This window comes from Narcine bancroftii, chromosome 2 (genome assembly GCF_036971445.1).
Source record: "Narcine bancroftii isolate sNarBan1 chromosome 2, sNarBan1.hap1, whole genome shotgun sequence".
In the NCBI taxonomy this organism is placed as follows: Eukaryota; Metazoa; Chordata; class Chondrichthyes; order Torpediniformes; family Narcinidae; genus Narcine; species Narcine bancroftii.
In genome coordinates this window covers 17,600,839-17,612,932 of record NC_091470.1, presented here as the reverse complement: position 1 = coordinate 17,612,932, position 12,094 = coordinate 17,600,839, and the positions used below count along the sequence as shown (strand labels likewise).

Here is a 12,094-nt window from a genome sequence, read left to right as displayed (position 1 = left end):
GCTACTTTCAACCATGCGCCTGTCTAAGAGACTCTTAAATGTCCCTCACCACCCCCTGGCAAAGCATTTCAGGCTCCCACAACTTTTTTTTTTTAAATACAATGTACCCCTGATGTGTCCCCTTTACTTTGTACAGAGGTCCTCTGTTGTGTGCTATTCCTGCTCTGGGAAATCTTGTATACTGTCTGTCTCTCAGAATCTTTAACTCTACAGTTTACCTATGTTATGGCAGTCCTTGTTATTCAGCAAGGAAACAGACCCTGTAGCCCAACATGTCTGTCCAACTGAGCTCATTGTATTTGCCTGGACTTGACCCATATTCCTTCAGTGCTTTCCTATCTTATTCCTGCTAAGCATCCTGTCTTTACCACTCTGATTAAGTTGATTAGATAAATTATTGATAATGTTCTTGTACTGGCTGCTGAGGGAACAGGGAGGGAGGGGTGGTGTGGGGGAAGGGAGGAAATGATACATGATCAACACTGAGTTTTTTTTAAATTATAGGTCAAATGCTTGGTGATCACACGCGACTGGAGTTTCACAACATTGAGACCGGGATAATGACAGAACGGCGCTTCATCTCTGTGGCTCCATCCAGTTTCATTGGACACCTTCAGAGCTTGAAATTCAACGGAATGATGTATATTGATCTGTGCAAAAATGGGGACATTGAATACTGTGAGATAAATGCTAGGTTTGGCATGAGGTCCATCATTGCAGATCCTGTCACTTTCAAAACCAAGAACAGCTACTTGACCCTGGCCACTCTGCATGCTTACACATCCATGCATCTCTTCTTCCAGTTCAAAACCACTTCTCCTGATGGATTCATCCTGTTCAACAGTGGAGATGGCAATGACTTCATTGCAGTGGAATTAGTCAAAGGGTAAGATTTTTCTTGATGAATGATTGAAAATCAAAATGATACTAACCTTTTTTCTTTTTTTCAGTTCTGTTGAAAGATCCTGGAACTGGAACATTAACTATCTCTTTGTCCACATGTGCCTGACCTGTTGGATTTGTTTTGTATTTCCTGTTTATATTTCATGTTCTTTGCGATTGCCAGCAGTGATTCTCAATGCAGCACAGAAAAATCTGAGAATTCTTCATTAAAAAGACTTTTGCAAATCATTTCCTACTTCCAATGAATAATTTTATGAAGTTCTCTCAATTTTATTCTTGGTGTCTCCAATCACTCTCCTTGGTATAACTCTAGATTCAATTGGTCCATCTGCATTCCCTGTAGTACTGCCTTGAGTGGAAGCTCCACGAGTTTAAAAACTTGAGCTCTTTCTGCAATGCCTGGGTGATGGGACTTTACCTGAAAAGTCTCTTGTTTAAAAATAAATGGCATCTCTGTCAAGACGTGACTTATTCAGGAAAAAAAGTTGTCTACCTGTAAGCATAGCTGATGGTTTCTGACTGACATCATTTAATATGCAACCTAAGTTTGAGGTTATTGATTTGCAGTTGCCAGCTTCACAAGTGGCACGGTCCTTGACTGAAGGAGCATTTCTGGAAGATGAAGATGTGTTCTCACATTTAAGTCTTTCCCCTGAGACTATAGTCAGGATATCCAGCAGTGAAAACATTTCATTCATCTCGGATGGCCACAAATCGTGCATTCAAAAGATTAATCATTTGGAGGTTTACGTCAAACATTAAAACAAAACTGGAATGATATGTCATTGTGGGTCGGTGACTAAAAATTTCACTCCTCAGAGTTTGGGTTTAAGTTGAAATCTAGATACTTGAACACACAAGCCTCTGCCAACACCCCAGTCCAGTACTGAGTAAGTGATGTACTGAAGTGTGACCATTTCCTGGATCCTGTCTGCCTGAATGGGAAAACATTTTAAGCAATATTAAGGAGATTCACCCTGGTGGCCTGGTTAATATTAAGGAGATTCACCCTGGTGGCCTGGTTAATATTAAGGAGATTCACCCTGGTGGCCTGGTTAATATTAAGGAGATTCACCCTGGTGGCCTGGTTAATATTAAGGAGATTCACCCTGGTGGCCTGGTTAATATTAAGGAGATTCACCCTGGTGGCCTGGTTAATATTAAGGAGATTCACCCTGGTGGCCTGGTTAATATTAAGGAGATTCACCCTGGTGGCCTGGTTAATATTAAGGAGATTCACCCTGGTGGCCTGGTTAATATTAAGGAGATTCACCCTGGTGGCCTGGTTAATATTAAGGAGATTCACCCTGGTGGCCTGGTTAATATTAAGGAGATTCACCCTGGTGGCCTGGTTAATATTAAGGAGATTCACCCTGGTGGCCTGGTTAATATTAAGGAGATTCACCCTGGTGGCCTGGTTAATATTAAGGAGATTCACCCTGGTGGCCTGGTTAATATTAAGGAGATTCACCCTGGTGGCCTGGTTAATATTAAGGAGATTCACCCTGGTGGCCTGGTTAATATTAAGGAGATTCACCCTGGTGGCCTGGTTAATATTAAGGAGATTCACCCTGGTTAGTATTAAAGCAGCATCACATAAGTAAATGATCATATTAATATTATATCTTATTATTGTATCTGGGAACCTGCTCTGAGTAAAAATGCTTCCATTATTAGAACAGTAGTTAAATGTAGCACAGCAAAAAGTTCATAAAAATGTAGTACTGTATCTACTGCTTCCCCTCTCTTTTCTCTATCCCCTTTCTCCCTTACCATTCTACTTTTTCTCACTTTCATCCCCTTGCTCCTCTCTCCCCTTTCTTCCCCATTCTTTGCTCCTCTCTGCCCCTCCTCCTCTCTGCCTCATTTTCCCTCTCCTTTATCCCCCACTCTCCCCTCCTATGCTCTCTCATCTAAGAACAAGTAAAAATCCATGCTATATTCACAGTTAAATGTGCAAAACTGCTGGTTGTTAATGGATTTGCTAGCAAGACTAACGTCAGAGTTCAATTTGAATCAGTCAGCAAGAAGTGTTTGCTGGGAAAGGGATCAGGAAATGGTCAACAGGACAGGATGTATCTGCAGAGAGAGAGAGAGAGAGAATTGATGCTTCGGTGTCCGTCACCTTTATGAGATGCTGAACATCTCTAGTTTTCTCTTGTCTCCTGTCAAGTTTATTATCATCCTGTTGCACAAGTACAATCTGTCGAAATAGCGTTCCAAGGTCCTCGGTACACACAAACAGACAATCCATATGCAGGAGAACCTGTCGAAATAGCATTCTAAGGTCTTCGGTACACAAACAGACAATCCATATGCAGGAGAACCTGTCGAAATAGCGTTCTAAGGTCCTTGGTACACACAAACAGACAATCCATATGCAGGAGAACCTGTCGAAATAGCGTTCTAAGGTCCTCGGTACACACAAACAGACAATCCATATGCAGGAGAACCTGTCGAAATAGCGTTCTAAGGTCCTCGGTACACACAAACAGACAATCCATATGCAGGACAAGTATTTCATCTATACAAATAAATATTGTTTTGTAATTAAGAGAGTCTTGGATGGTCCATGTGAGCAATTCCTTTGGTCGTTCATCGTTCTCACTGCCTGTGGGAAGAAGCTGTTCCTCAGCCTGGTGGGGCTGTATCTCATTCCCAATGGGAGCAGCTGGTGTGTTTGGGGTGGAAGGGGAACTCAATGAATTTTCTTCACTTCACAAGATACCAGTAGATCACATCGATTGGGGGGCGTGGGACAGAAGGAGAGCTTTAATGTGAATGTTCATTGCTTTTGAGAAAATTAAACTTAAAAAATGGATGCTGGTAATCTGAAATAAAAACTGAAAGTCCTGTAAATACTCAACAAGTCGGGTGGCATTCGTGGAAAGAGAAATGTTTAAAATGTACCAATGTTGTAGATTAATTGGATGTAAATTGGGTGGCATGGACTCATGGGCCGAAATGGTCTGTTACTACGCTGTATGTCTAAATTCTTAAAATTTTCATTCATTTAGAAATAATGTTTCAGATCAAAGATGTTTCAGCAAAACTTGTTTTGAAACCGTTGATGAAAATTCAAAGTGGAAGATGCATTTGGTATTTTTATTGGCAATGTTGCATCGAAGCCTATTTATTTATTTTTTTTGTTTTAATAGCAGGAAGTGTATACTTTTTTAAAAAATTATCGCAATATTTTCTTTTTCCTCTACTTTTGAATTGCGATTGATAATTTACTGCTCAGTGTTTGCTTGTTAATATTCTCCTTGGTCGATTTTGTTTTTATCTCCGAGAATCCTTGTACTTTTGCAGATATATCCACTATGTTTTTGACCTGGGGAATGGGCCTAATGTTATCAAGGGGAATTCAGAAAAGGCCTTGAGTGACAATCAGTGGCACAATGTTGTGATTACCAGGGACAACAGCAACACTCACACACTGAAGGTGGATGCTCGATCTGTGACTCAAATCATCAATGGTGCCAAAAACCTTGACCTTAAAGGTAAGCTTTACTCAGTTTTTCGTCCTTGTTCACCAATCCAAATCTTCCTATTGATTCCAATTCCACACAGTTATTACCTATCCATGCCATTTTGATTTCAAGAGGTTTTGTGCTTTGGGAAAAGAAAGTAGTTTTGGGATTGGGGCAAAACTATTTTCTGCAAATACAGTTTACTGTTATCAAATTTGAAACTGCTGAGAAGATGCAGTAAAGTAGGTAGCGTCTATGGTGAAAGAAACCTGCAGGACAGAGGGGCAAGAGCAGGTAATTGCTCTGCTGGGACCTTTGACCACTGAGGCAAAGCTATCCTGAATCCTTCCTGCGTGGCGGGCATTAGGAAATAGGATTTCTTGAGGGTTTAACAGTATGTGGCTGTTTCTAGTTGCAATTCTTGGTAAATTGTCTGCCCAAGAGTAGAGTTTTGGATGAATGGGCCAGCATGCCCTGGATTTGTAGTCCTGTGGAAGCAAATCTCTGCCTGATGATCTGCAATTGGCCATCATGTGATCAGAGAATATCACTGAACCACAATCCGTACTGGTACCCAATGAATCAAGCAAGCCAATTAAACAAAACATTGTAGATGCTAGATCAACAATTTTGCACGGAGTTAAATGAATGTAATTTTTTTTTCCAGTTGCCAATGTACAAATTGGAGTAAAGCTTGCAGTCGTTCGGTATCATATGTTGTCATTTCTAATCTCAGCCATGGTGGAAATGATGGGTTAATTCCCTTGTCAGTCAAATTTGGAGCCTGTACTCTTTTAATTAAAATTGATTTTATTATGGAACTAAATCTTGCTGAGATATTATTTCAAGTTCTCCTACAAAATGTTGGTATTGTTTGCAAGATCAGCATTATCAATGAGAGGGACACCTTATTTATAAAGGGGCCCAACCCAAACCATTGACTGACCATTTCTCTCCTGGAATCTGCCTGACTCACCGAGTCCTTCAGTTTTTCATTCTTTGCTTATAGATTCCAAAGGTTGTGTTTTATTAGGCCAGCATTTATTGCCTGCCCCTCATCACGCTTGGACATTGGTGGAGCAGCTGTTGTGATGAAGGCAATATTTGCTGGGACGCTTCAAGATATTTGCATAGTGACGAGACAAAGAGTGGCAATGCACTTCCAAACCAGGGTAGTGATGTGACTTGGATGGGACCGAAGTATCTATTGGTCTTCTCCTTCGTGGTGTTAGAATTCATGAATCGGTGAAATACATTTGCAAAAGGCTTGGCAGGTTTCTGTGGCCCATCACTTAGCTTCAAGAATCAAGATTTGAAGTTATTGTATTGTCATACATGATAACAGGCCCATTCGACCCCACGCCACTCAATTACACCCATTTTTTAATATTTTGTTTATGATTTTCAGACTCGTAAAACTCAACAAACCTTTCAATCTTTTCAACATTCCTGTGTATCTACAGAGTCTGCTTTTATCCTCACCCCTCCCCATCCCTTCCCACGCACAATTTAACATACTATCAAGTAATTTATGTTAATACAGACATCGACCCCTACAAAAATCTAAACAGAAAAACAAAGAGAAAAAAACCCTAGGAATGATAATGACTAAGAAACAAAGATTAAAATGTGGAAAAAAATAAACTCCGAAATAAAGCCCAGAACAACTGAAAAGAAAAAAATAAAAACACATCGTCTGCACCATATCCTGTTTCACTAGTCACACTCTTTTTCCTACTGGGCACAAATTGTTACAGTATCTCTATTTTGGGGGGGGGGGGGGGGGTAGTGGAATTAATCTATCTGGGTGCCGTTATATCTCAGATAAGGTTGCCACACTCTAACAAATGTGTCCTGCCTCTTCCTTAGGTTAGATGTGATTTTTCTCCAGTGGAATACAACTCTGCATTTCCACATTCCAAGGTGTGGTATTTAACTGGGAGTCAGACTTCTTGGCTACTGCCAAAGCAACCTTTATGAGCGGAATTTAGTATTTTGTCAGTCTAAACTATATGTTTTCAGTATCCCCCAGAAGGGACAACTCTGGATCCCGTGGAAAATCCACTTTGTATTTTTTTTCGGAATGTCCCCCAGGTCTTTGTACATAGCCAGGTGGAGTGAACAAAAGTTCCCACCTCCACACCACCTTTAAAGCACGTCTCGGGGGTGGTGGGGGGGGGGGGCGTGGCAAGATGGCGTAGGGAACAGACGTGCCTTCCAGACCTCTCCTGACTCTGATTTATATTTTTGTCTTTAAGTGCCCGTTAAAGTTCTTTTAAAAGTTTATAAATAATAAGAGGTGTTGGATTAGTGCCTAATGGTTTATATGCAAAAAAAAAGGTAAAAGAAAATATCCACAGACTGTTAAAAAACTACATTTTCTGAACTACATTTTCAACGTAGAATGGATCCAGAGGAAGACGTGCAGAGTTCGGCATTGAAGCTTCGTTTTAAGCCGGTGAGGCTCTCTGAAGGTCGCACTCAACAGCTTTCAGACTAAGGGGCTGGACGGGTGCCAGTGTTTCGCACGGTGGCCACTGCGGGTGTTGTTGCTGAGGCTTTGACAGTTGAATCAGCTGGGGCGCCACCAGCTGGAGAGTTAAAGTGCTGTCATTCGACTGCTATAGTGGTGGCGCTGCAAAATGCATCTTCAATTACAACGGTTTTTCCAGACATCGATTCAGTGAAGATGATTAAAGAGATTTGGCTTAAAGATAACCCTGATCCTCAGTCTCCTGGCATTGCTGGGGGGACTTTGAGAGGGATTTTTATACAAAGTCAAACTGCTAGAAAAGATACTAAATTAAGGGAAGGGACAGAAGATCCCGTGGTCTCTAAGGAACAGCAAGACCCCATTATGCCTGAATCTACTTCTGTTGAAATGTCTGTTAAGGATCTTGAAGATAAGATATATTCTGTATCGAGTCACTTAGCTAATTTTGTGAACCTGTTTATTTCCAAGATTAATGCGATGGCGGAAGTCATTAATGGAGCTTTTAAGCTTGAAACCATTGAAAGATTTGAAATGTGTGATCAAGGTTTAGTCGATGGACAGGATCAACTGCAAGATGAAAATAGAATAATTGAAACATTGCAGATCCAAAATAAAAATTTAGCAAAAAAGGTTGATTATTTGGAGAATCAATCTAGACGGAACAACGTGAAAATTGTTGGTTTGCCAGAAGGTATAGAAGGACCAGATCCAAGAAAATTTTTTACTGAATGGATTCCACGAGTGTTAGGACAGGATAAATTCCCTGAAGGTTTAATACTGGAACGTGCTTATGGAGTTTTAAGAAGAAAATCTTTTTCAGGACAGAATCCAAGATCTGTTTTGATCCGTTGTTTAAACAATTGTGACAGAGAGACAATTTTACGTACGGCTATTAGAAATGCCCAGCAAAATAGATCTCCTTTGATGGTTCAGAATAATCTTCTTCTATCAAGATTTGAGTCAAGAAATTATGTTTCAACGACGCGAATTTAATTCTGTGAAAGAACGGTTGTGGAAAAAAAGACATAAGGGATTATTCAGGTATTCTGCAGCACTGAAGATTTTTTAGGATGGAAATTAGCCAAAGTTCTTTGACAATCCTAAAGAGGTTATGGACTTTGCTCAGTCTCTACCAATCATGCAGTTTCAGGAACGATGTAGTCCTTCAAGGTCTCCAAAGAGAGTAGAGATGTAAGGTGGGATCCAGTTATTTAAAAGAAATGGAAGCAATGGTGACCGAAGTGGTAACGTTGATTTAAAAAAAATAAAAATAAAAAATAAATACATCTTTTATCTTTTTGAGAAGAGTTTAAATAGTTTAAATAATGATGATAGTTTAATGAAATGGGAGTTGGGAGAGGGAACTGGGTGGGCACTAGTTTCCAGAAGTCATCAGCTACCTGTGAGTTATCTCACACCCAATATTTTGGGCAGTTTAAACAGGAGGAGGTAGTTGTTACCTCCAACCTGTTTTTTTTTCTTTAATTTTTGGGTTAAGAAGTGAAGGTTTTTTTATTATTTTTTTTAAATAAATAATTTTTTTTTAACTCTTTGTTTTCTGATTGTAATTGAGAGGGAATTAGGAGGTTTTTTTCTCTCTTCTCTTTTTTGGGTTTTTCTCTTTTTTTAAAGTGGATGATGTCACAGAAGATAATAAGTCAAAAATTGAGGATGTTGAATTAGATGAAGAGGAAGATGAGGGGAAAGGTGATAAGAAGAAAAAGAAGAAAATTAAGTACAAATACATTGAGGGAGAAGAGTTTAATAAAATTAAGTTAATTTCGATAGAGAATTTTGAAGATGTTATAAATGAAGAATATGGAGAATTTTATAAGAGTTTGAACTGTTTTCTTTATATAAGGGGAGGGGAAGGAAATAAAAAGTTTATCTGATTCTTTTTCTAAGGGATGTTTTTGTTCTCTCGATGAATTATAAAGGAAACTTGGTATTAATGGAAATTCTGTATTTATGTATTATTAATTATGATTTTTTTGAATAACATATGTGGTTGATATATGATTTTAATATTTGAACTTAGTTTTAAAGTGGATTTCATTTGTTAAATACATGTATTATGTTTGATTTAAATAGGTTTAAGGGTATTATTTTAGTATTGATATTTTTTTGTTGTTAGTAATTTTTTTTGTTGTTAAATTTTATCCTTTTTTTGTAAGTGGGGTTTTTTCTATTTTATTTACAATATTGTTAATTAATTCTTCACTCTTTATTTTGGGGGGAGGGTTGGACTAATTTTAAATTAGATGATTAATGTTGTGTTATAATTATTGGGGGGGGTTAATTTGTGTAGTTTAATGATGTAGTATTGTAATTTTTATTATCTTATTTTTTATTATTTCTTTAAATGTAATTTTTAATTTATTCATGTCATAAAATTTTAAATAAAGTTTAAAAAAATAAAATAAAAATAAATAAAGCACGTCTCTGAAATTTCTGGCTTTGATTTGTGTAATTTTTGTTGTGTGAGTACAGCTGGTGCAAGAAATTGTATTGCACCAACTTATATCTGGGCACTGATGACTCCAGTCATGCTGTCCAGACACAGGTCTTGCCACAACTCTTTATTGACATATTCCCAAGTCTGACTCCCATCTCTCCCTCAACCTGTGGAAGCCGAGCTTCGGGCCCTCAGTCCAAACCATCAGCAACCCAGGTGCAAACCTCTGACATGATCTGGAAGCCTCCAGCACCCTTGGCATCCTCTCTTGTCCCAGTTCCGATGCTTAGTACTCCTTGAGCCAGCCTCCAGCAGTCCACAAAGGTGCATTCCAAGCCAGTAGTGGTGGAAAGAATGAATGTTTGGGGTGGTAGGTCTGGTGGCTACGAAACAAAAATGCTTTGCTTTGTTTTGGATTTTCCAAGCTTCATAAGTGCTGTGACATGTTTCAAGGAAATTGTGTGTATTCTACTTGACTTATTTTTACTGAGGGAGCTTTGAGAACAAGTTCTGCTTTCTGTACCTCATGGAAACTTGGTGGAATTTTGAAATAGATGGTCTGTACTGAAAATAGACAGCTTGTTATTTGTTCTGATGTGCCCTGCCTCACGTCCAAAACATTGTTTTGCCACTTTGCACAAAACTTGCCTCATGCTGAACTATCATAAACTACCATCAGTGTCTGGAGACTTTCTTGTTAGGCTTGTGCTGAACGAGTCCACTTTGACAAAAGGATATGTCATCTTTGGTTGGAGCAGCACCAAGAGGGAAAGAAAAAGAACTGTCAACCCGTCACCAAGGGTTCTGGCCCAAAATGCCAAAAGTTTGTTTCCTCCCATTGATACTGCTCGACCCACTGAATTCCTCTCGCACTGTGATTTTTTTTTTATCCTCCGGATTCCAGCATTTGCACCCAATTGTCTGTCCCCTGTCATCTTTGGTTGCTATTCTCAAGAGTCTGGAGGGAGGATGTAGTATTATAATCCAATGGGCCTTTAATTTCTCTGATTGTCTGAGGAGCAAACTTTCCTCAGTCATTCTGTTATACTGCATGGGAATGGTATTAAAATGGTTCATGCAACAGATGAACAGGATCTCAGCTTGAACTAGTCTTCTGATGGGGAAGATACAAAATTAATTCCCATTTATTTAAAAAAAAACTGGAAAACATGCAATGCTTAAATTGGATGTCCTGCTGGTAACATGCAGAAAAATATAACCCCCATGCTTTAAGTTAGGCTGTGCTCTGAAGTGCTGTAGGACACAACGGGGATCCTTTGAAGATTATTGCTTTGCAGCAGAATTTTCAGTCATTTTCTTTGTCTTTGTCTTACCAGGTGTCCTATACATCGCTGGGCTGGCCCAAGGCATGTACAGCAATCTGCCAAAACTTGTTGCCTCCAGAGATGGTTTTCAGGGTTGTTTGGCATCTGTCGACCTCAATGGAAGGCTGCCAGACCTGATTCATGATGCATTACACCGCAGTGGTCAGATTGAACGTGGATGTGAAGGTACTCCCTTTTCCAACTCTAGTTCGGGCTACCGCATCAACTCGAACAGTAGAGCAAACCCACATCTATATATCCATCCATCTGAGAAAATTTCAATGTTGTTTACTGTCATCACCTTGTCTTTTGTTGTAATCGTTAGTTCACCACTGAACCTGTCCATTTAATCAGTTAAAACCAACACCAAAATTGTGTTTAATTGGTTTTTGTATGTAATAACACACATGATAGGGTTCTTTTAATTTTGAAGATTTCTATGTACAGTACTTTTCAAATGAGTAAATATATTATTTATCAGAAACATAAAACCTTGCCTTTTTGATTTTATTTCTTCAAAAACATTTATTTTGTTCCCATCATTCAAGATTTTATGCATGAACGACCTATTGTGATCTGAATTGGAATCTGATGGCTGTAATGAATGCCTTGAGTGTGGATCTGCAAATGGCCACCTGGGATGGAAAAATTGGGAAGACAAAGGCTCTGGACTAATTGGGTAGCTCCTCTTTTTAAAAAAAAAAAAAAAAAAAATCACAGCAGGCATGAAAGATCAAACATCTTCTTTCTGTGCTGTACCATTTCTTGAGCTTTGATGTTATCGAGAAATAGGTCTCAGTTCTTCCCGATTGCATTTTTTTTTAGCCACCGCAGGATGTTTACTACTGAGTTTGCATCAGGAAGAAAGGCCACTGATGGGAAACCGCCATTGGGAACCCTGTTTCTGATTACCATCCTGTGATTCTCACTTGGAAAAATTGCATTGATGAATTCTAACTGAAGACCAATTTGGGTGTGCTGGCATTTCATCAAATTGTTCTTTGACACTGGGTTAAATGTTGGGAAAGGAAGATATTGTTGGTTTTCCATTTGAGTTATGGCCTTGATGCAGAGGAGGGGTAGAAGTAGAGGGTGGAATGGGAGAAAGTTGGAAATAAAATATATAAAACTTGATATTGTTGTGTGTTTTCTGAGTTTACTTCGAGGCAGAATTGGCCTACCTTTCATGCCTGGTTGAACTGCTTTTCTGCTTTTTAAATTTAAATCAACATTAAACTTTAATTTCTTAATTTCCTTCCTTTCCATCCTTCATTCTCCACAGAAAGCTTGTGATGCAAGAAATATTGGCATCACTGGGAAAACAAAAGAGAGAATATCTGAGCATTTATATCGGGGGTGGGGGGGGACATTCCAGGGTAATTTTGCATGTGACCACAACATGCCATAATGAATTGTCTAATTTCATTTGAATTAAGAATTTATT

General features: G+C 38.9%; 1 protein-coding gene across 23 annotated transcripts in view; it reads left to right on the top strand.

Moving 5' to 3' along the window:
• LOC138753237 (neurexin-3-like) overlaps nt 1-12,094 on the top strand; it is a 2,173,925-nt gene that overhangs the window by 1,010,510 nt on the left and 1,151,321 nt on the right. For all 23 annotated transcript variants that reach the window (XM_069916009.1, XM_069916007.1, XM_069915992.1 and 20 more), the window contains 3 exons: nt 505-886; nt 4,216-4,406; nt 10,663-10,836. In XM_069916009.1, the coding sequence (XP_069772110.1) occupies nt 505-886; nt 4,216-4,406; nt 10,663-10,836 (747 nt within the window). The remainder of the gene's footprint in view (nt 1-504; nt 887-4,215; nt 4,407-10,662; nt 10,837-12,094) is intronic.